This window comes from Vombatus ursinus, unplaced genomic scaffold, assembly GCF_900497805.2.
Source record: "Vombatus ursinus unplaced genomic scaffold, bare-nosed wombat genome assembly UNPS02014852.1, whole genome shotgun sequence".
NCBI classification, from domain to species: domain Eukaryota; kingdom Metazoa; phylum Chordata; class Mammalia; order Diprotodontia; family Vombatidae; genus Vombatus; species Vombatus ursinus.
This window is the reverse complement of record NW_020954630.1, coordinates 1478784-1502761: the sequence shown is the minus strand read 5'-3', so window position 1 is coordinate 1502761 and position 23978 is coordinate 1478784. Positions and strand designations below refer to the sequence as shown.

The 23978-nt window shown below is 48.5% G+C and overlaps 2 protein-coding genes across 2 annotated transcripts in view; both read right to left on the bottom strand.

Annotated features, from left to right (window-relative positions):
* The window catches only part of ASIC3 (acid sensing ion channel subunit 3), a 6226-nt gene extending 3636 nt beyond the window's left edge, over positions 1-2590 (bottom strand). The window contains exons 1-4 of the mRNA XM_027840967.1: positions 2533-2590; positions 1396-1647; positions 365-921; positions 50-113 (exon numbers count right to left, since the gene is read on the bottom strand). Coding sequence (XP_027696768.1) covers positions 50-113; positions 365-921; positions 1396-1647; positions 2533-2590 — 931 coding nt within the window. The remainder of the gene's footprint in view (positions 1-49; positions 114-364; positions 922-1395; positions 1648-2532) is intronic.
* A 6752-nt stretch (positions 2591-9342) lies between these two features.
* ABCB8 (ATP binding cassette subfamily B member 8) overlaps positions 9343-23978 on the bottom strand; it is a 17052-nt gene continuing 2416 nt past the window's right edge. The window contains exons 2-16 of the mRNA XM_027841126.1: positions 23450-23744; positions 22841-22996; positions 22564-22658; positions 21714-21819; positions 20741-20902; positions 20504-20589; positions 20267-20364; positions 19869-19974; positions 17261-17294; positions 16581-16717; positions 16173-16267; positions 15840-15973; positions 14266-14413; positions 10937-11187; positions 9343-9771 (exon numbers count right to left, since the gene is read on the bottom strand). Coding sequence (XP_027696927.1) covers positions 9613-9771; positions 10937-11187; positions 14266-14413; positions 15840-15973; positions 16173-16267; positions 16581-16717; positions 17261-17294; positions 19869-19974; positions 20267-20364; positions 20504-20589; positions 20741-20902; positions 21714-21819; positions 22564-22658; positions 22841-22996; positions 23450-23744 — 2062 coding nt within the window. The 3' untranslated portion in view covers positions 9343-9612. The remainder of the gene's footprint in view (positions 9772-10936; positions 11188-14265; positions 14414-15839; positions 15974-16172; positions 16268-16580; positions 16718-17260; positions 17295-19868; positions 19975-20266; positions 20365-20503; positions 20590-20740; positions 20903-21713; positions 21820-22563; positions 22659-22840; positions 22997-23449; positions 23745-23978) is intronic.

The window sequence follows — 23978 nt, the reverse complement described above, 5'->3', positions numbered from 1 at the left end:
ATCACCACGTCATGATGTGCATACACTTGAGAGCATCAACACTTCCTACCTTCCACCCCCCAACTGGAAGTCTTGGGGCAGAGGTGAGATTTCCTAGCATTTGGGCAGGGCTCCTAGAGGGCCAGGATATAGGTGCCACAAAAGTTAGGAGAGGGACCTTTTGGGTGAGGTTGTTTGGGATAGAAGATTAAGTATGGTGGGCATGGGGTGGCATGGCATGGGGACCAGTATCCTCAAGGTGGTTGGAAGTTTCCCAGGCTTGTTTCAGGAGATTCCCTGATTTAGGCTGGGGCCTGAGCTAAATTTGGGCTAGGACTGAAGTAAGGAAGGGGTCTGCAAAGAGAAAACTGGGGGCACTGCTCACCCTGGTGAAGTTGTCTGGGCCGCAAGGCCGTCCTCGGTAGCGACAGTCCAGCAACATGTCATCCATGGTGTGGCCAGCCCTGGCATAGAGTTCAGACAGGTCATAAGTGGCACTGGGCATGAAGCCAGGGGGTGCAGGGGGCTGGCCCAATTCCTTCAGATAGTCAGCATGCTCTCTAGGCTCAAGGCCCAGCAGGGCAGGTCCAGCCCAGTGCAGGTCATTGAGTGTAATTTGGGACCGTCGAAGTGGGTTGAGGTTGCACAGGGTGACAGCAGGGAAGACAAGGTGGTGGCTTTCATGTTCATCCAACACTGTCACATGGTGGAACTGTCCGTAGTACTCAATCCGGTCTGCCACTTGATAGAGGAAGGCAGTCAGAGAGAGCAGCACTGCCCCTGCCCACAGCCCCCTACGCAGGGTCAGGCCTCCTGGCCCAAAGACATGGCCCAGTCCATGCAGTGTACAGTTGCTGGCAAACACACAGATGTCTGAGGCTGGTCGCCTTGTTTCTATGTCCTCCTCATGTGGACCAGGGAGGGACTTCATGGTTTGGTCCACTGTCAGGCACCAAAAGGGAAGAGGGTTCTAAGAGGGAGAGGACAGGAGAGGAGAAGAGAGGAGGGAGAGAAGGAGAGGAAAGGAGAGGATGGGAGAGGAGAGGAAGAGAGGACAGGACAGGACAGAAAGAGAGGAGAGAAGGAAGGGGAGGGGAGGGGAGGAGAAAGTAGAAAAGGGAGCAAATAGAAGGGAGGAGAGGGGTTAGGGAAGAGAGGAGTGTCAAAGAAAGGTCAGAGAGGAAAGGGTTGAGGAGAGGAGAGAAGGGTCAGGAAGAGGTGGAAAGGGTCCAGACAAGAAGGAGCAAAGAAAACGGTAGGAGAAATGTCAGAGAAAGGGGAGGGTTTGAGAATGGGTCAGTTTAAAGAGGAGAGAAGGGTCAGTAGAGGGGAGACTGGGGAGTTGGGAGGAGAAGGGGATCAACCCAAGACTCCATGAGGGGTAGGGTGGGGGGGAAGATCTGTTGAGCCAGAGGCTTTGAGGCCAGCTGGGGTCTGGCTGGGGCTCCAGTGAGAAGGCTGCTGGCTGTCTGTGGCTCTCGGCTGGGTCCTGTCCGATGCTGATGCTGATGATGCTGATGTAAGGATGAAACTGGTTGTGGGAGGGCTGGGGCTGCTCTGCAGGCCTGCTGGGTTGGGAGGTGCCCGCCGCAGAGGATTGGGTTTCAGCATCAAGGGGGGTGAGGGAGGCCCAGATAAGGGCAGCTTTGGGGAAGGCAGGAAAGGTCCCTGGGGCCACAGACAGCCATTAGTGGGGCACGGAGAGGGGAAAGTAACAGGGGGGATGGCTGTTAGAGACCAGAGGCGCCAACAAGAAACCGCAGAGGCCAGGCCCGGGTAGTGTGAGGGGAACTCCAAGCCAGAGTGGAACGGGGCGGGTGAAAACCTTTGGGACAACTTCTGCTTTATAGTCAGCCACTCACAAAATGCAGGGGTGACCCTTGGGCCACACAATGACCCCTAATCCTGAAAAATTTTCCCTCTCCAGTTCACCCCTTCCCTGATAGTTTTTCTTCAGGTACTAGAAACACATTTTCTATCACAAGGAGCAGAGCTGGATAGTGGCCAGTTTCTGAAGTAGTCAGAAATCTAGCATCATCTCGCTTCTCCTCATCATGACTTTCTTCACTGCCCTAGTCTGCCCACCTGGGCCAAGACTTCTCTACCTTATCACCTTTTCCTTCTCATTGCTTCCTCATCCCATAACCTTGAACCAAATTCACCTGTATACCACCCCCTCATATTCCTCTGCTAGGTGACAGCAAGCTAGTCTGAGACTCATTGACACTAATATAAGTACGGGTAAAGATGATGCTTCAGGGAAACTACCTGCATTTCCAGAAGACTCTCAGTGCTTGAATCCAAAGGAATTCCTTCTAACAGTGGGAATCTTGGGTCCTTATGAAAGGGGGAGGGGAGAGACTTAGGGTAAGACAAGGAGGTCTTTGTATCCTTCCAGATCATTGTCAGTGGCATAATTTTCTACAAGGAGCTAAATATGATGCCTGTGGTAGAGGGAAGAGATTTGGGCAGCAGGGCAGAGTGAAGTGCAGCAAGGGCGATTTGCAGGGCAAAGTAAGAAAGGGAGTGGGGGGGGGATTGGGAATGGGGCACGTGGTGACGGCAGGAACTTAAGCAGAAGCCCATCCTGAAGCACAGGAGGTAGATTCATCCGTGGGCTACTGGGCCCAGCACCCAACTTGGGAGTGACAAGCAATTGAGTGTGAGTTCACCCACCCTGATGGAATTTTGACTTAACACTTGACCCCTGCCAGGTTACATATTTGCAGAAGAACTTTTTTTTGTTTGGTTTTTTTGGCAATTGGGGTTAAGTGACTTGCCCAGGATCACACAGCTGGCACGTGTCTGGTCTGAAGCTGGATTTGAACTCGATTCTCCTGACTTCAGGGCCACCTAGCTGCCCCAAGAACTTTGTTTGAATCCTCACTCTACCACCTGCTCCCTAGGTGACCTTGACCAAGTACCTCTCCTCTTAGCACGTCAGTTTTCTCATTTGTAAAGTGAGACAAGTGAATGAGATCATCTCTAAGGTCCTTCCTTAGAAGGATCCTTCTACCTTTAAATCCTTCGGTATAAGGCATAAGGGAGACCGTGTAGGAGTTGGGGTCAGGAAAATCTGGGTTCAAATTCTGCCTTAGCTATTTACTAGCTATGTGACCTTATATGAGCAAGTCATTTAACCTCCCTGGCCTCAGTTTCCTCATCTGCAAATTGAGGTTGGAGGTCCCTTCTAGCTCTTGAATCTCTTAATTATATAATCTTATACTGAGCCCTCAGACAAAGTTGGGAAGAAAATACGGGGACATGAGGGCCTTTTCAGTCTGCTTTGGGTACTTGGGCAGTGGAACTGTGAAAAATGAATGAATGAGGGTGTGAATCAATTAAAAACAAACAAACAACAACACACACTTGAAAGCACTTGCTATGTGTATAACAGGGCAGCTAGGTGGTGCAGTGGATAGAGCACTGGGCCTGGAGTCAAGAAAATCTGGGCTCAAATGCGGTCTCAGACACTTACTAGCTGTGTGACCCTGGATAAGTCACTTCACCCTGTTTGCCTCAGTTTTCTCATCTCTAAAATGAGCTGCAGAAGGAAATGGCAAACTACTCCAGTGTCTTTGCCAAGAAAACTCTAAATGGGGTCACAAAGAGTTGGCCATGACTGAACAAATGAGCACCACGATGCATACAGCACTGGCCACACACACGGAAAAACAAAAAGCTTTCAAAGTGCTCACATTCCATTTGGGGAAAACAACACACACAGGTTTCAGTTGCAGGTCTAAAGGAAAGGCCCTGTGGTCCTTAGGGTGCATCAGCAAAGTATATGGCAATTCATCTTCTTTAGTGTAATTTCCATTGATAAAACCATATCCGTTTCTGATATGCAGCCATTTAATAGTGCCAACGACTTTGGTGGTGAAGACTTTCTGGGTCTCCAGGAGCTGTGATTCCTAAGGAGGCAGGGACTGCAGCATCTGCAGAGCAGCATCTGTTGTGAGTTGCCAGGTTCTATCTCCACAAGGACTGATCCCCTGGACAGGAGATGGCTTCAGGGGTCAGGCTGGAAGCAGGGCAGATGGTCTGAGTGGTGCTGCCACTCTGCTGGCTACTGAACTTCTGTCTGGCTTGTCTCTCTAGATGGAATTGAACAGGAAGCATCAGACTGAGATTGTAAGGGCTGGGATGAACCAGTGGATGAGGCTAGATGGAGGTGGAAGGGGTGGGGCGGGAAGGTAGCAGGCCCGGAGCCTTAGAGAGATGAGATTTTCAAGGAAGGAGTTTGGGGCACACTCTGAGGACAAATTTAATGATGGGGTCAGGTTATCTTATCACATGCTGGCGAGAGGGAAGAACACTGAAAAAGGGGGTCTCTACTCCAGTGGAGCATGCTGAATTTGGAGTCAGGAAGGCTTAGATTTAAATTTCACTTCTGACACATTAGCTGGGTGACCATGGGCAAGTCACTCAGTTTCTCTAAGTCAGAGTTTCTTGGGCATAGACGAACCTATTGATTCTTCCCCACCAGACCCTGAACACTCCTCAGTCCTTAGGACTTGGTACAAAAGTCCTATTTCTCCAAAATGCTTCTCTAGTTGCCAGTCCTCCCACTCCCCACCACATACACACAGTCCTGACCCTCTAAGTACTGCTTAGAGTAGGACTGTCCCCACCAAGTCAATGGGAAGTGGGTTTTGGAGGCAAGACCTTAGAGGCAGAGACAGGTAGTGTCTAGTGGAAGGGAGGCAGGTTCTCTTGTGGGGAAGGGGCTGATCTCTTTTCTTTGCCTCTTCGGAATGCTTTTCATTATGAATGATGAATCTTGAGTCTACCTACATAAGCTTGGCAGCGCTGAGGAGTCAATGCTAATGGGTTTTCAAACCCACCATTAACTATCTCTAATTACTTGGGCTAAGGGACTTTCACTTTTATTATGGGACTTTCATTTTTGCCTTTGTAGCCCCAGAGCTTGACACCAGTAGGTGCTTAATAAGGGCTGGCTGATCGATTTTCCTAACAATTCTGTGAGGAAGGGGATTGCTAAGCCCATTTAACAGATAGGAAAAAGCAAGGCTTAGAGAGAGGTTCAATGATTTGACAAAAGCAAATTAATGGCAGGGACAAGGTATCTTTTTCCATTGGTTCATACTGGGTTCACTGATGAAATGGAGTGAAAAGCAGGACTTTGTAACAGGTCCAACCTAATTAAATCTATTCAGTTCAGCCCCACTGGAGGATGCAACAAGAGACCTAGAAGCAAGCCACTGTCAGAATATACTTCTGACTGCTGGGAAACATCCAGGTCATAGCTCATAGATTGAAAACCTCATTGCTAGAGCTGGAAATCTAGGAGTTGCTGACAGCTGCATTCTTGGAGCTAGCTCTCGAAGATGGAGGAAGAAACTTAAAAACAAAGGAGGAGATAAGAAAACAACTTGGGTCAGTTTTTGCTGAATAGCTTTCCCAGATTCCTAGATTGTTAGAGCTAGAAAGGGACCTTAAAGGCCATCTGGACCCCTCTCACAACTTTAAAGGTGAGGAAGTTAATGCCTAGAGGAAATGACTTGCTGAGAAGCAATGTGGATATTGTGCTGGGTAACCATAGGCAAATTATCTAACTGCTCTGAGCTTCAGTTGCCTCATCTGTGAGTGAGAACAATACTCGTAGTGCCTACATCACATGAAATAGTGTATGTAAATGCTTCACAACCTTTAAAGTGTTATATAAATATCAGTTATTGTTGTCTACAGTCACAGTGCTACTCGGGGTTAGATCTGTCACTTGAAGAGGGGTTTCTGGATTCCTAGTCCAGTGCTCTTTCCTATACCATGTAACATCTCATGTACCACTAAGACCCACCAGTAGGTCCAAAATGTCTGGTAACGCACCTTGGTTCCAAAAAGAGCCAAAAAACCTTTTGTGGCAGCCTAGTACAAAGCCATTTCTGGATTCTGCTACTCAGGCACTGCGAAGCTTTGGGGATCAGTGAGAAGACAAGAATGCACAAAATATTAAAGTTGGTAAGGGTGTTGCAATCGAGAGGGTAGTCTTTGGATCAAAATGGCATCTGGCTGTGTCACATGAAACACCAGTTCCTGGCCAACCTTTAATTTGCTTTGGAACGTATGTGGTGCTGATTGTTTGCGTCTTCTTTTTCTGGGCATAACTTATCACTTTGTAATAATGTCTCTTGCATCCATCCCTTCCTCTCCATTCACCTTGCCATCATCCACGTCCAGATTCTTATTGCCTCGGTCCCTGGCTGCAGTAGCTCTCTAGCTTTGAACTAATTAATCTGTTGATAGGCTCCAGGGGTGGGGAACCTTTCGAAAATAAGAGCAAGTGAGGATTGAGTCCTCACTTCTGCATGGCTTTCAAATTCTTCTAAGTCCCCAAACTCCCAACATGCACCCTTCCTCACCATCGTCCTTTCTTGAAGTCTACCTATGCCATGCTTGTACCTTTCCTAATGCTGTTTTCCTATCCAGCAATTGTGATTCCTTCATCTAAATCCTGCCCATCCTTCAAACCGTTTTGTCTTGCCTCCATTATGCTTCCTTCCATATATTTACACACTTTCCCCTCAATTTGAACTTAGTGTCACAATTTAGCACTTACTCGCTTCCTATATATTAATCTTGTTTGTCCCCAACTAGACTGTTGACTTGAGAACAAAGACTATATTGAACTTTTGTATTCCACTCCCTCCACCCCCCCAGCCCCCTCAGCCCATACCTAGTATAATACTCACTGAATGTTAATTGGGTGATTTAGTGACTCAGACCAGATTTTTCAGAGATGCCTATCCTGGCTCCACGAGCCAGACAAGGCAGGATTCTTGATGGCTCTTCGGCTCAGGTCAGTGTAGACATTGCCTCTAGTGGTGTAGATGGCAACTTATCCAAGCTCTCAATCTGCCATGGGCTGGAGGTCCACTCAGTTTACTAAACATTTTCCTCTTGTTCTCTTGATGGAGCTACCAATGGAGCACAAAGGCTGCCCAGTTTTTATTCTCAACATATAACCAGCCTGTTTCCCTTTCCAGTCTGCTACTTTTCTGATAACATCTGTACGCTATTTCTCTCATAGTCGGTCCTTGGTGAGCTGTTGCAACCTACTCAAGCCCACTGGGAGGGAACCTTTCATCGTTGAGTAGGCAACCTCCAACTTCAAATTCCATTCCATTAATTGCTGTCATCCTATTGTTTTTTTTTTAATGGGCATTTGTTTCAAGATGACTCTTGAGGTCATTAAAAGTACTGCACAATTTCCTAAAGACAACCCAGCTCACCGCTCTTCCTGCTCTAATCTATGCTCAGCTTATCATCCACACAGTGTCTGTGGGGCATCCTAGTGACTGAGTTCAATGGGTTGTGTACAACCTTTTATAAACTGTGGATACTTACAATGGACTCTTTTGAGTGATTAGGAAGCTCATTTAAGAGACTCTGTATTTAGCTTTCCTGATTATTTTTTTATTAAAAAATTGCAGGTGATGTAAAAAGATGATACGCATGCGTGTGTGTGTGTGTGTATCAATCTAAAAGACAGACTGCAATATCTCAAGGGAACACAGTTCCCACCAAAAAGAACTTGATTTTGAGTCAAGTCCTAAAAGGCAGAGCTCAGTGGTTAGTAGAAAAGAGGCAGATCCTCACTGTGGGAGGGCCTGAGCAAAGGCACCCAGCAGGGTGGTCTGCCAGAAAGGACATAACCACTTTAAGGGTTTATTGAACATGAATAAATAGAGCAGATTCTCTCTACTCCAGAGAATCATGTGGCACAGCTGAGAACCCATGACAAAAGCCTAGCAGCAGGTAAGCAGGTTTAGTGTGCCTCAAGAGGAGATTTGCCAGCTTTTTAGGAACAAAGATCTGAAGTGGCTTAGTCCAAGGTGTCAGTAGCATATCAGCCCAATCTTTGTAGATATGTATGGCTAAAAGCTTTATTAGTTTTTAACCCCACCCACCCACACTGATAATACTATTACATTATCTCCCAACATGGAGGGTGATAGAGAGGTGCATGGGGACTACCTAACTCCTCCCTTGTCTCATAGCTGTGCAATTATCAGTGAAGGGCACTTGGGTGCTAAGGGGAGATCTCAGATGAGGAGATTTGTCTGTCAGTCTCTAGGGCAACCCAATAAACTTGGTTTGGAGGTAGAAGTCACAGACATGTGTGTGGGGTTGGGAAAAGGAAACTTAGCTTGCACCTTCTATTATCTGGGTACAAGTGATCACCACAGCCTTAATTCCTACTATTCCCATACATAAACCCTGTCTTCCAGATAGACTGATCTTTTCACTGCTTTTGTAATCCTTCCACACTCTTTCCCTAGGCCTGTAATCCCCCACCTCTTTATCTGGATCCCATCTCAACCATCCTCCTCTCTTTTGTACTTCCTGGAGCATTCCAAGCCCAGAATAGCCTCTCTCCCTCTTCTGAATCCCTGTGGCACCCATTCAAGACTGATCAAGCAGAACCCTACTTGTCCTGTTTCTCTTTGATGATAGGGATTCTCATTCTTTTGTAAGGGCCCACAGTTACCAGCACAGCTTCTGGAATTGAGTAAGTATTCAATAATTGCTGATGAATGGGATTCTTGGTAAAGTGCAGATAAAAAGGATTCTGTTTGGAGTGAAGTAGGTGAAGGGATCCTCAAGTTGCTTTCTGGATGCCTAGGGCTAGATGGAGATGATGTTGGCCAATAAAAAAGGGAACAGGTTTTGGGTCAGGACTGTTAAAGAGTGAAATGAATATGGGAGGTGGGGATGGTTTCAAGGAAGGAAAAACTATGCTGGTGGTTTTTTTTTTTTTTTTGAGACAATTGGGGTTAAGTGACTTGCCCAGGGTCACAGAGCTAGTGTCTGAGGCCAGATTTGAACTTGGGTCCTCCTGACTTTGCGGCCGGTGCTCTGTCCATTGCAACACCTCGCTACCCCTTATACTGGTTTTAAATAGCCAGAATGCGTGCTGACCTTCGGGGGCTTTCTGAGGGCTCTTCAGGGACGATCTCTAGGAGGATCAGGATGGGAAAATGGAGGAAGTCCTGGGCTGGTATAAAAGGACTGCCCTCCAACCCATCAAGTGTTCTTTGAGTGGAGGGCATGTAAGGTGGTGACCAGGGGCCCTGGAGTAAAGATGGGAGGAAGGGGCGCTAAAATAACTCAATACATTCCTACTACTTCCAGAAACTCCCCAGGACCTGAGGCATGCGCATGAGTTTAGAGGACCAGCAAGAAACTCACCAAAGCAGCTGGGAATAGAGGAAAGGGAAACAGAAGGAAGCAGGCAGGAGGACAGGGAGGACAGAAGGCAGGAAAAAGGAAGGCAGGGCAAAAGGGCCGAGATAACGGGGGCCACAATGACCTCTTCTCATCCCAATAATACTCCTCTGGTTTTGATGGGAGGAAAGGGAGGATGCCTGGCTGAGAAGAAGGAAGCTGGGCCCGAGCTCCTTTCCATGCCTCCAGCTGGCTCCAGCCCAGGGTTTATTTCGAATATAGCTGTAACGGTAGCATCCTGTACGCCCTCCGCCCCTGCTGACAGTCCCCTTTTCCTATCATGCCCTTTCTGGGGCTTTGTCACCACTTTGAACTCTGCTCTGAGCTCGGGGACCTTGGGGGTGTTCAGGCCCCTGGGCTGGCTGGACCCCACAAGGCCAATTTTCAGGGCCTGGGGCGGCGGACATTGTGGCCTCTTTTCTGAGTCTCAGAGTACTGGGATGAAGTGTCTGCATTGCATCCTGGGGAAGACAATAAAGTCTGACTCCTGATGAGCTCCGAGTACAGCCCACCTTTCCTCATGAGCTCCATGTGGGTCCCAACCTGAAAGAAGCAGGAATAAGGAGGTGTATACAATAGATTCCTCTGCCCCCTACTCCTGGGGCTCTGGGAAGTAGACTAGAGCCCACAAAGGACTTAGCTCTCAGCAGTTCCAAGCCTCATCACCTTCAAGGTCAGTTGATACTTAGGGACGATACAATGGGCTCTCTGCTTGGAGGTGGCCGAGAAGGCAGAACCAAAGGAGCACCTGAAGGGACACCAAGCCCTTATACCAATCCTGCAAGGCTCCAATTCTAAAGACAAAGCCAAGGGTGATGCCAAAATCTGTTCAGGACCCTGAGCACATAGCACTCTCCTCCTTGAGCCCCTCTGGAGCCCAAGGCACCAGAGGAGCCATCACAGCTCCAGGCACCATGTGGCTTTGGCCCAGACTGGAAATTCCTTCAAAGTCCTTTACATTCCGTTCATCTCAATAGCAGGAAGGGAAAGGATCGTCTCAGGGCAGCCTTTGGTCAGCTTCTGGCTGGGGATAAATAGTCACTGTTCCACTCTGGGCCCCAAGGCTTCAATTCTGTGTCCTGACTTAATAATTGTGGACTCCACGTGGTCTTGGTACGATGGGTTTGGGGTCAGAGGTCCAAGGTTCCAAACCCTAGGATAAATACTTCCTATCTCTAGGCCTCGGTTTCCTCATCTGTAAAATCTGGGGAGCAGACTGAAATAACCTCTTGCCAGCTCTAGATCCCATGACCTCTGTCCCTCTGGACATTGAGAGTCAGTGCCCACTCTCATCTGCCTGCCTTAACACCTTGCACTCATAAATACTGAAAACTTCCTCCTCATCTAGTATCTCGTCAGTCTTACAGCCACCTTGTGGGATATACCGGCTCTTGTAATCTCTCTTTGAGGACCAGGGAGGTTTAAAGTGACTTATAAAAGGTCTTTTGGCTAGTCAGGAATGGAACTGAGACTAGAGACCTGGGCTCCCACCTCCTGTTGCAGTGCTCCTCCCACCGTCCTACACCATAATGCCAACCTCAAGGCCTAGCTCTACATCATGTTGTTATCCGGTGTTTCCCCCCTCCCCTCCCCATTGCCAACTTCAGGAGTCAGAGCTCTAACTCCCCATCTTAGGTTCAGCTGGGTTGGGGCTAAGCTTGAGCCTTCCCAGGCCTTCCCTAGGATTCTGTCCTTCCCTCAAGCTCACCTCCTTGATGCAGCCTTGGGCCATCACAACAATCTGGTGGGCAGTCCGGACTGTGCTGAGGCGGTGGGCAATGACTAGCACTGTGCGGCCAGCACTGGCTCGGTCCAGGGCCTCCTGCACGACTCGCTCGGACTCCCCATCCAGCGCACTTGTGGCCTCATCCAGGATCAGCACTTTGGGCTGTTTGATGAGGGCCCGGGCAATGGCCAAACGTTGCTTCTGGCCTCCTGAAAGGGTTGCACCTCGCTCACCTGTAGAGTAGGAGGGGGGAACATGGGACACGGAGAGAACAAAGGTTCAAAACATCAACAAGTGTTGCTTCTGACTGTATCCCTGAACGAAGAGAGCACTTAAGAGGGCTGCATCATCTCTCCAGGGTGCCTTTGCTCTCTCTTCCCAATCTGACTCCTTCTCTGTTACTACCTCCAACAGCAACTAGCCCAAGGTTGAGTACTCTGTTGTATTATCATAAGCCTTCTGATGGTCTAATTCTAGAGAACTTCTTTGGTCCCAGACCAGCTCATGTTTCAGTTTTTATTCAGTTTTGAAATGCTCTGCCCTCTGTTTAGTCTCCAAAGACATAAGCAAAAAACATGTGTAGGTTCCTCTATAATGTAACATAATATGAAGAGGTGTGTATACACATACACTTGTGAGTGTACATGCATGCACATGGATATGCTAGTGCTGATGGCAAGAATAGTTTCACAATGGCTACAAGAAGACACTGAACCTAGACATGCCATTACTAGACATATGCTCCAAAAAGGTCAATGACAGAAGGAAAGGTCCTTTAAGTACCAAACTATCCCGTAGCAGCACTTTTGGTAGGAAAGGTTCCCTATTAACTGCTGAATGGCTCCACAAATCATGGTATCTGAATAGAATAGAAGATTATTAAGCAGTGAGAAAAGAGAATTATGAGGAATTTAGAGAAACATAGGAAGGCCTGTATGAACTGATGCAGAAGCAGTAAGCTAACCAGAAAGACAATATATACGAGTGCAACAACATAAATGAGAAGTATTCTACAATCAAGCTGAAAGGCAAGGACTTTGAATGACCAATCTTAGCCCTGCAGAAGAAGAGGAATCAGATCTCACTCCTCCTGGTGCTCTGTCAGGCTCGGACACTGGTTTGCTGGTTGGTTTTGTCTGATCTTTGTTACAAGGGAGGGAGGGAATGTTGAGAGAGAGAGAGAGAGAGGGAGAGAGAGAGAGAGAGAGAGAGAGAGAGAGAGTGTGTGTGTGTGTGTGTGTGTGTGTGTGTGTGTGTGTGTGTGTATGTGTATGATTATGTGTGAGTGTGGAGGAATGGAACAGTGGGAAAAGAATCCAGAAATGGCTCTAATGTAAAAACAAAAGTTTTCAATAAAAAAACAACTTTAAAGATGTGAAAATAATAGTAGAGCTAGGCATAAGAAGGATCTGTAATTTCATTGGCATAAGGAGCTCCCAGTGAAGAACTTGTTCTGCCAATGCAGGTCAGCACCTTCTCTGTAACTTTTACCCTTAGAGTTGACTACAGCACTGAGAAGATAAGGAATTTGCCTAGGGTCAAACAGCCAATGCGTGTGAGGTGAGACTGGAACCCAGGTCTTTCTGGCTCCAAAGCCAGCTCTCTATCCACAAAAAAAACCCCAAAAAACCAAAAAACAAAACAAAACAAAAAAAAACCAACCCCCCAAAAACCCCGAACAAACCAGGTGGCATTTATGTAGCAGGTTAAGTTTGTAAAGTATCTTACAAAGGTTTGTTCATTTGAGCCTTGTAACAATCCTAATACTACAGGCATTGGGCCTAGCGGTCAACTTGCCCACAGTCACTCAGGTGGCAAGCTTCAGCAATGAGGTTCAAACCTCAGTCTGTCTACAGGGTGTCCTACCCACTGTGTAAACCTGCTGCAGTGCTGATAACCCTCCCTGGGAAACCAGGAGTCTAGGATGAACTGGAACATCCTGAGGCAAAACTGAAAGAAATAACCTTGATCCTAGCAGCACAAAGAAATCTTCATATTAAGCATGGGCCAGGGTGTACTGGCTTGAGTCAATCCCCAACCTTTGGGATGCACATGATGACACATCTGCTGTGCTGCTGCAGAAAGTCGGATGAAGGGAGCGGATCTAGGTCCCTGACTGGGGGTGCACCCAACCAGGTCACTGAGGCCTCAGAATGAGGATCCCCCCACCCCACTGCTCCCGGCCAAGCATCTGGGGCAGGGACCACACCCTCAAGATTCAGCAAATGGATAAATGCAGATGTTTGCCTGGATGACTAGGTGGCCATTATAACTGATCTTCTCTCCCAGGAACACTTTGGCAATAAATTGACTGGATTTTAAAAATGCAACTTTTGTGCTGAGTGCCATTAAGTGCAGCTATTTAATTCAATAAACGTGTGAGTGCCGGCTTATTATGTGGGGGGTGGGGAGGAGGAGAAAGAACTTCAGAACTGAGAAAGAAGTGGGAGCTGATTTGGGATCACCAAGTTCTTGGGACATTTCACTGGCAGGAGGAAGCATGCTCCTGAAATTTCTATTTGCTCCACTGGTAAGCAAGGCTGCCTCTTCCCCCTAGGTAAACAGACCAATAAAGATGGAAGTGGAGGTAGACGTCTCAAGTCTTCACCAGCCCCAGGTCGGTCACTTGTTGCTCTCACTCTGCCAGGACACCCTTTCCAAAAGTCCTTTCTCAATCCCTTCCCAATGCTGTTTCAGCTCTTTTGCCTTGTCTTCAGGTAGGATGAAAGTCCTATTGAAATTCATCTGGTGATTACAGTTGTGTTCCCAAACTACCTTTAATCCCTCAGTCTTCCTGACTTCAGGCTCAGTAACCTCATTCCTTTGAACCATTGTTTTTTTTTTTTTAGTTCTAATCTGACATACCTTTGCACAAGTCCTTTGAACCTTCTTTGAACAGTTCCAGACATTCCTTTGAAGTCGAGCAACCCAGATCTGATCAAAGAACTCCTGACAGGATTTGACCACTCAGCTTATCCAAGGTTTGCCACACCCCCCACCTTTTTTTAAATGCAGTCCCATGGTCTAGCTTCTTCAATGACAACCCTGCATAGCTTGGGATTCACTTGGTCCCCTAGATCATTTTTTATTAGAGCAACTCACAGGTTGTCTACATGGTAGAATTAAGATTTTCCTCCTCAGATATTCACCTCTTCCCTCGGTCCTTCGGCTCTCTTGATATGGTTTTGGAGCCTTTTTCATGACCTTAGCTGCCATGGCATGTAACCCTGAGACAGGCGGGTTGCTATGTCCAAGCATGGTGGGGGTGGGTGGGTGGGTGGGAGGGGAGTGGAGGATAAGGGCCCACTTACCCACAATGGTGTCATAGCCCTCGGGGAAACTGCAAATGAAGTTATGGGCATTAGCCGCTTGGGCAGCTGCATAGACTTCTTCATCAGAGGCATCCAGCTTCCCCAGGCGGATGTTTTCCATAATGGTTGTGCCAAAGAGGACAGGCTCCTAGGGGTGATGAAGGATCACTGAGGAGCTCACCATTACCCCTCCCTCTGCCAGGCTCACCCATCTCTGCCCCATCTTAGCCAGATATGTTCCTTTACTGGCTGTGAGAACCTTAACAACTGGGGCAGAGATGGGTGAGCCTGGCAGAATCATAAAGGTCTGCAAGTAGAAAAGGAAGGTCTTTGGAGAATGGTAGGGTAGGGGGATGACCTCCTACACAGGCACGGTGAGGATGTGGGGACTGTCTGAGAGAGGCCAGGATGAAATGTGAGAAGGGGGGCTGAGTGGGACCACCCAGCCTCTCAAACTTCAAGCGAGTGATCGTTCCTGCCTGCTTCCCGCTAACATGGGGTGCAGATCATGCACTGGACTCTTTGTGGCCTCTTACTCATGGGCTGGCAGGCAGCTCTGCGTCACAGAATCATGTACAAGATAACAGGATGAGAGCAATCCATGCCCTGATTCTAGCCCCTTAAGTCCAAATCAGTGCCCTGTGGACATGAGGAGGAGGGAGTCCCTGGGATGATGCCTAAGGTCTCGAGGGGAGGGTCAACAGTAAATATGGAGAAAGAGCCTGGAACAGTGATTTTACTAATATAGGCAACTCCCAGGTGCAGAAACTCCCTCTACCAATGCAGGTCAGCACCTGCTCTGCAACTTAGCACCTTAGAGAATACCTAGATGATAGTGTCAAACATCTGGCCCACCCACTGGCCCCCACCCAAACCAGATGAAAATACAATTGGGAAATATTCAACAAAATAAAAATACAATAAAACTCATATAATATTAATACGGGGTTTTCTAAGTCAACATGTGGCCTGCAGGGATCCTTACATATGCTTTAGTGGCCCCTGTTTCTATTTGAGTTTGACCGGTCTAGAGCACTGAGAAGTTAAGTGGTTTGCCCAGAGTCACGTAGCAGTCTATGTCAGGGGCAGGACTAGAGTGAAGTACAATTCATGGCAATAAGGACATAGGATTTTTCCAAACCTCCTGCCCAGAACTGGCTATTTTGTGGTATAATTTCAAGGGGCCCAGAAAGCCTTCCTATCCTCCAAAATACTTGTTCCCCATAGACTGAATGGGATTCCACAAGAAGAGAGAAGACTGAACATACCTATAGCCTTCAGAGAGAGAACAAAGGGGCTTCCATTCACTTTAAGGTGTGAATGACTGAATCTGAGATTTTCCTGAGAACATTTTGTTAACAGGGAAAACCAAAGAACATCACCTACCCTAAGCGATAGGGAGGAAGAGTGTGACACAGGGGCAAAAAAGTTGCAGAAGGAAGACACTAGTTGAGCCAAGACTTCACACTTCTGGAAGGGGCTGGTCATGATGTTAGGATCACAGCTGATGACTTCTTGCTTCTACCCTCCCAGGTTCCTTATACCCAGCCCTACTGGTTTATCCTCTCTTTCACCTGGCTTATGAAGCCAATGACTTGACCCCGGAGCCAAGAGGGGTCTAGGCTTCGAAGGTCCTGCCCATCCAAGTACACCGTTCCTTCAGTGGGGTCGTAGAACCGTTCGAGCAGGGAAGCCACTGTAGACTTTCCTGGGGGAGACAGAGGTATCCAGGAAAGAGATTAGGACTTCAGGAGACCCTTCCTGGGATGATGTGGATATAGAGAGAGCCTTTGAGAAGAGGAGGTAGTCTTAGATGGGGAACGTCTCAGGAGCACCAGGAGATGGGACACAGCATTCTGCCCTCCCAGAGAAGTTTCAGGATGGCTCAGGAGTGAGGATCTACTCACCTCCCCCAGACTGTCCGACCAGGGCCACTATCTTTCCTGGAGGCAACGTCAGGCTGAAGTTCTTGAGCACTGTGAAACCTGGCCGGCAGGGATAGCTAGAAGAAGGGCACGTGAGGGAAAAATATAAGACAGGCAGGGGCTCTAGCACTGTCTTGACAACCCCCATCAGTTTTAGGGAGCAGAGGCCAGGTGATGGAAACAAGATTTACCTCTTCTTCCAGGACCTCTCTCTTTTCAAGAGGGTTAAAGGGATGCAGAAAATAATCTCTCCTACAAAAAAACCACGGTGAAGAACAGAACCCCTCACTCCCCAATCAAGAAGGCTGCTAAAAGAGAAGCTCTACATGCAAAAGGCCTCACCCATTGATCATTTCCCCATCCCTGGCCACCACTGTCCCATATGCTGACCTGAAGGAGACATTCTGAAAACTGACAGTGCCTTGGAGCTCAGTCTGTGGAATGTGGCAGCCCCCAACCAGTGGAATGTCTGGGGTCAGAGACATATATTCAAAGACCCGGGCCCCCGCGCTAAGCCCTCGAACCACCTATAGGAAGAGATTAGGAGGTGGGGGTGGGCAGAAAACAGGTAGTTAGGGGACACCAAAATCAGAACTTATAATCTGTACTACACCTGGAAGTGACAGGGAGAAGGATTACTGTGGTGGGGGCTATGGGGTTAAGTACAGCTAGGTAGAGGGAACACAAAAGATAAGCCTCGGTGCAAGCCCAGGATTTGGACCACTGATGGTGAAAAGGAGCCCTGAGAATTCATGGAAGAGAATGTGCAGGAGCATGCATGGTAAGTGAAGTCTTGGCAGAAAAAAAGAGGCAAAGAACCCACATCACCTCCGTGCCTCTGAGATGCTAAAGCCCCCAGGGGGAGGTCTAGCCCTGGTTTCTTTGGCTAACAAGCTTAATTTTCCTTACTTTGCTAACTTCCTTAATTTTCCCTTTGCCCAGCCAGACCACAGTCAGGCCTCCCCCCACCCCCCAAAAAAATGCCAAGGCTTTATGGAAATGATCCAACCTTCCCAGCATCCAATGATAATCTCATACCTGAAGATCTCCATGATCCCACTTCAACTCACCTGACCAAACAGAAGAGAGAGGTTGGCCATGGACCTGCAGGAAGAGAGAGAAACAGAATGGCTAAGTAAAGCAGGGACATAAATCATAACAACAACAATAACTAGTATTTGTATAGCACTTACTATGTGCCAGGCACTGTGCTAAGTGCTTTACAATTATCTCATCTGATCTCCACAACCACCCTAGGAAATAGGTGCTATTCTTATCCCCAATTTACAGATGAGGAAACTCAGGCAAACTGAGGTAAAATGACCTGCCCAGGGTCTCACAACTAGTAAGTATCTGAGAGCACATTTGAAGTCAGGTTCTCCTGACTCTAGGCCCAGTGCTCTCTCCCATGCACCACCTAGCTGTCCCATAAAGAGCCAAGGCACAAAGCAAAGAGGGTAAACACTGATCAGAGAAGTTCAGCTGTCATTTGGATTGCAGAGAGGAGGGATTAAAACTTGAAAAGAAAATAACTATGAAAAAGTACTAGTGAGGGGGCAGCTAGGTGTAGCAGTAGAAAGAGTTCCGGCCTTGAAGTCAGGAGGAACTGAGTTCAAATCTGGCTTTAGACACTTGACACTCACTAGCTGTGTAACCCTGGACAAGTCATTTAACCCCAATTGCCTCACCAAAAAGCCCCCCCCCAAAAAAAAGTACTAGGGAGGAGGATTAGGGGCTAGGATGCCCACAAGATAGTTTCTGGATTCCATCATTTTACTTTGTCCTGTGATTTATCTACTATACTGTGCCTCTTTCCATATCCCATGGGCACTGACAAGTTAGGGCACAGAGCCTGTCCCTGTAGGCTGGAAGCTGCACATTGAGGGAAATGGGGAGGAAGTGGTGAAACTGACCCAGTAGATGGGTGGGAATGTTAAGGAGCGGGAGTAGGAGGCTGACTTTTAGCTATGTGGGTGGGAGGTGGTAAACAATTAGTCATAAATCAGTACTCTGGACAGGAATATGTGTGCACCCCATTCATGGAGAATGGCAGGTCCAAATTTCAAAGAGAAAGCCTGATTTCATTAAGGGCAGCCAGACAGGTGATTCTCCCATGGGAGGGGAAGGCTGAAAAATGGTTCAGGGAGGGGGATAAGTACACAATTTGCCCATATTTCAGCTGACCATGGGAAAAGAACAGCTTCTTGAATAAATGAGTATTTGGGGTTGGGGAGGGGGGAAAATTAGGGAAGAAAAAGACCATCCTCCAGACTGGTAAGCTATTACGGACCTGGCAAAGATCCGGTGCTCATGTCTCCTTAGCATCTCAGTGAGTGACCTTGCTTTTCTAATGCAGTAACTGATAGAGGTAGGCAAGGAAATTTCCCATAGCTGCCCAGCAGGGGGAGTAAGCTTCCAGCTGCCTGTCCTATAGCCTCATTCATTCAACAAACACTTAGCCCAGATACAAAGCCTCAGTGCATCCTGTTAGAAGGTGGAGTCAGAGAAAACTCCTTAGTGCCGCTCCTCCAGCCAAGACCCCAGTTCTGCTTCCCCTTTATCGGGCCTCTATCACCCCTTCTATGGTCCCATCCTGGCTTTGTCTCCTTCCCCTGTAGCAGTCTGCTCAGGATGAGATCCATGAGTCATGCATGTGGTTGGAGGTATTCCTCCTCTGCCACCAAACTCTCAGCTGCTCTCCATGCCCTTGCTTCCTGGGACCCCTTTTGACCTGTCTGGAGTGTTTAAATGATGGCTGGAAGAGGAGCCTGACTGAAGAGTTACACTGTAGTTCTGTTCAAGACATCAAGTACAGCCCTGTGCAAATTGGCAACAGGGCAGGTGGCAAGAAACTAAGGGAAAATTCCAGAAGTCACTGGTGCTGGGGTGAATAGGGGCCCAGCTCTGGACACATGATGTACAGGTTGAGTTGAGGAGATGTTTCTAAGGGGAGAAAATACGTCTTCTGAGTGCCTAAGTTTTTGGTAGGTACTATTTTAAGGGAGACACTGACAAAGTAGAGTTTGTCCAGAGAGGAATGACCAGGATAAGTCTAGAAACCGTGTCACACAAAAAGACAAGGGAACTGATTACGTTTCCTGGAGAAAAGACAACCTGAGAGAGACACAAGGTGTGGCTTTCTATGGTTGAAGGACAGTAGCATAGAAAATAGAATGATCTTGTTCTGTGTTATTCAGGGGACAAAGCTATGGAATCACTTGGTGGACATCAGAAGGAGTTAGTCTTGAGACTGATTAGAAGGAAGAACTTTCTAATGACCAGGACTGTCCAATAATGAAGGAGTCAACTAGAAGGCAGGGATCTTCTCAGACCTGGAGGAATTTACCCAGAGATTGTTTCTGGCCCTGGATGAGGGGCTAGATTGGAGAGCCTAGAGTTTTATGATTCTGCCTGGTTGAGAGCTGTGTGTGAGCTCTTCTGGAATAAACTCAGGCTGCCCCACTGAAATGGGGTACGTGGCACTTACGCTGTAAGCAACAAGAAGACTTAGCTGGGTCTAAAAGGCAAATTGCATGTAATGAATGTGTGTGCACCTGTGCACCTGATAAAACAAATGAGGCTCTATGAATCCATTTTCACAAGGCAAAGCTCGGCTCAAGACGGGACTGGGATGGTGGTAGGCCCACATACCCAGCTCCCCAGCTGACCCTCACTCACCTCTGCACAGTCTGTGATGCCACCAGGAAAGACATAAGGTCCCCACCAGACAGCTCTTGTCCCGCCACCAGGGAGCCTCCTATAAACAGTGTGCCCAGAACCATGCCTGCATGGGGAATATTGGATGAGAAGTCACGGCGTTGGAACAGACAAGAAGTTATCTGACAAAGTGGGGAGGTCTGAGCTCTGCCACTGATCTTGGGCAAATCACCCTTCTTGACTGGGCCTTGGTTCCCTTATTTGTCAAATAAGGAATGTCTGAAATTCTTTGATTCTATGAGTAAATAGATAATCCCCAGATCCCCTCTTGTGGTCTTCCCACATCAATGCAGTGAGGCTTCTGACAGTTCCTGGACCACCCCACATGCCCTGTTCCCATCTTTAACAGTGTCACTCACAGTTGAGTGCAATGTTGGAGAGCCCCTGGAAGATGGCAATGCCTCTGCCCAATTTCTCTGCCAGCCGGCGTGACTCCTCCAGCTCTGTTTCATAATGCCTGAGATAGAGGCCAAATGCCAGGCATTGAGATAAAAGCCAGGATACAGAAATGGGGAGAGGGGATTGGGGCTATGTCCCACCCCTAAGCAGGGAGGCCCTCCACACACACCCTGTCCCCTTGCCTCTCCAGGACTCACGCTTCTTCCTGTGGCTCCATGGCAAAGGCTCTCACAGTCCGCACATTCCCCAGGGCCTCATCTGCCACACCTGTTGCCTTAGAGATCTGTAGGGAGCCCAGGAATTAGGAAACGGAGGTGTGTCTAACATCCAAAACTGGGTTAGTGGGGAGGGGACTGTGGGAAGAATGATCAAAGGTAAAGCATGGGGAGGAATGGGAGTTAGGGTTAAGGGAGATTGGGTAGTGGCACTGATACCTGCTCCTGTGCTTTTCGAGAGAGCCTGCGGAGGAAGGTGCCCAGCAGAGTGCCGGCTCCCACCAGTGCAGGTGTGACCATCAACAACAGAAGTGTGAGGCGTGGGGACAACACAGTCAGGGACACCACGCAACCTGCCATCTGGGTACAGCTTCGGAGGCCCTGGAAGGAAAGAAAGGAGAGGAAACACCTGGAATCAATACCACCAGCCAAGAGCATTTATTAAGGGCTAGCTGCGCCAATTAGAACACTGCTACTGAGGCCAAGGTCACAGGTTCAATTTCCTGGGATGGTCAGTTAACTTTTTCGTTCCATAGCCATAAGCTACACCTCTAAACTCTACCAGCTTCCTGCAAACATCTGCCATTGGGCAGAAGAATTTGTTGATGGATACAAAAGAACATGGATAAACTCGTGTAAATCTAGCCCCATAAATGGGAAAATAAATCAAAGTGCACAGTTTATGAATAGGGGTTCAGTCAAATCAACATCCTACTTGATTCAGAGCACATATCTCCATGTGCCTCTACTAGGTGCTAGCCACTATACGAGGACATGGGTTGGTCCTTGCCACAGACCAGCTGGTAGCTGCCCTCGAGGAGCTCACAGTCTAAGAAGCCCAAGAGGGATATGGATCAGAGGAGCATCCTTGACATGCTAGATGTGCATAATGGAGGGGGCAAAGAGAATCAGCTTGAGAAGTCCTTGGTGCAGAGAAGCAGGGACCAGGGAAGCCACTGCTCCTCATCTGCTCCACCTGGTAGGTTTCCTGAGGGTAGGATTTCAGAAGCAGTGAGGAGGAAAGTGCTTGCATCACTCAGTCCCTATTTCTGGCCTCTCCTCTTCCCCCAAAGCCCTCCCCTTCCTTTGCTCCCCCCCCCCAGTAACCCCTCCTTTTACCAGCTATGGCCTTAGGCTCATCCCCAGGTGTGTCTAGAGTCTCCCTCCAAGAGGGCAATCAGAAGCCCCTGACCTGGGAGATGATAAGTTTGAAGGACGATTTGAATTCCTGCACATCAGCTGTTAGTCGAGTCACCAGCTGCCCTGTCTTTTTGCCGTCAAAGAAGGCGATGTCCTGTCTGAAGGAAGGAGGGTATCACCTAGGGGTCACCTAGAGGATAAGGTCCCACACGAATGTCCCAATGCAAAGCACCCTGGCAGGCCTGGGCTCTGTGATCAGTTAGGAATTGCTGCAGCCATGCAGGCTCCCGGATAAGGGATTCATGGGAGACACCAGTACCAGGGAGACAAGGCCAGGGTTGGAAGGGGAATAGATGCACAGATCCCAGAGTAGCGAGGGACTTCAAGAGGTCTCCGAGCTTGGTCTCTCCATCTCAGAGAAGGGAGTTTTCATTTTAGACATGAGGCAACTTAAGCAAAGGGAAAGCTTAAAGGATTTCATCAAGATCATGGAGCCAACAACACATGTCAGCGTCAGAATTAAAGGGCAGGTTTCTGGGATGCTGGCACATTCCTCTTTACAAGTCATGATACCTCTCCTGTCTGTACCCTGGAGGAACTCCCTCCTTGAGCCAGAAATGTGAGCCTCAGAGCCTGGGAGGGGAAGAAAAGGCTTCAGCCCTAAGACTCCATTCGACAGGGATCTCTGGAGGTCTATTTACTGTAAAGTGGATATGGGAGCATCAGAATCATAGCTTTTATCTCAGCACCGATTTTCCGGTGATATCCCTATGGGTCATTAGTTGTGCTCTTGATTATCTCCCTTTCCTCCCTCTGGGCGTGCTTAGGGAAGCAGAACTCCTCTCCCCAGGCCTGCTCTTCCACCCCAGCCCACAGGCACTCTTCCTCCCACCCAGCATTACCGAAGCAGGCAGCCAAACAGTTCTTGCCGAATATCTTTGGCCATGCGCTCCCCAACCCTTGACAATAGTACCAGGTACCCAAAGGTCAGCAGCCCCTAAGGAGAAGAATAAAAGAGATCCACTGAGCATCCCCTAACTTGCTGTTGTCTAAGCATAGCACTAGATTCTTTCCCAGTCCCAGTTCCAGTCCCAGAAGATACCAGGCACCGAATTCCTATTTAAGGCAATTATGAAGTGTCCCTCAAACTCTCCCCACAAGGACTCCCTATCACAATACCTGGAGACTGTAGAGGGTGAGCAGATGGAAACCAAGGCTTTGAGACTCGCTCATGAAGTCCCCAAAATGATCCTGGGTGTACTTCCTCACAATCTCCACAAGCTGGCCCAGGAGCAGGGGGATGTACACATTCACCATGGCTGACCCCAGTGCTAACTGGGGTTGGGATGGAGGAAAAGGAGGAGACAGTTGAGCAGATGAGAAGCTGTGCTTCCCTGGCTGCTCCTGTGGCCTCGCTGGGCGGATTCTGGGCATCCCTTTCCTCTTTGATCACTAACACTTCCGCCTGCTCCATGCATAGCCCTTGCTCCCACTATTTCTGCAGGACTCATACACACGGGGCCCTCTTCTGGAAAGACCCAAGAAGGTTTCTAGCACTCTTTCCACCAACTGGCTGAAATCCAGACTCCCTACTCTCTCTCTTCACCTTCAAAATGGGCTCACTGCTACCATTCTCTCTGGGTCTCTTATGTAGCTAACAGTAGTGGAATGTTATAGACTTATGCATCTTCTCTCTGGGCCACCCCCCATTCACATCTGCCTATGACCCTGTCCTTGACTCTGGTGAAGATGGAAGAATGTGAGGGTTGGGGAAGGGAGAGACCTTACCACAATGGCTGTCCCCAGGGCCAGCAAGTGGGGCCGCAGAAAGCGCCAGAAGAGGGCCCAGTTGAAGGTGGGCTCCTCTGATGGAGGCCTGGGTTCCACAAGGGACAGCTCCTCCACTTCACACCGCCCCACAAGGTAGAGGCGGCAGCCTTTGCTCAATATCATAGGACCCAAGAGAAGGCCCCCAACCCAGAGGGAAGATCCTTGACGAGTAGCTGGGGGGCTTCTGGGTAGGCACAGCCGGAGCCGGGCCAGGGCCCGGAGAATGTGTGAGCCGGTGTGGTCATTCCAATGCCTGTGGGGACAGAGTGGTCTGAAATCAATCAACTTACCAGGAGTACAGATTTAGTCCCCACTGTGTCCTCAGCCCTGTGCCTAGCACCAGTGCTAGCTGACACTTTCGTGGAGGATAAAAGAAAAGAAAGAGAAGGTATGGTCCCTTCCATCAAGGAGCAGAGAGATAACCCCAGTTGATGAGGAACCACACACACACACACACACACACACACACACACACACACACACACAC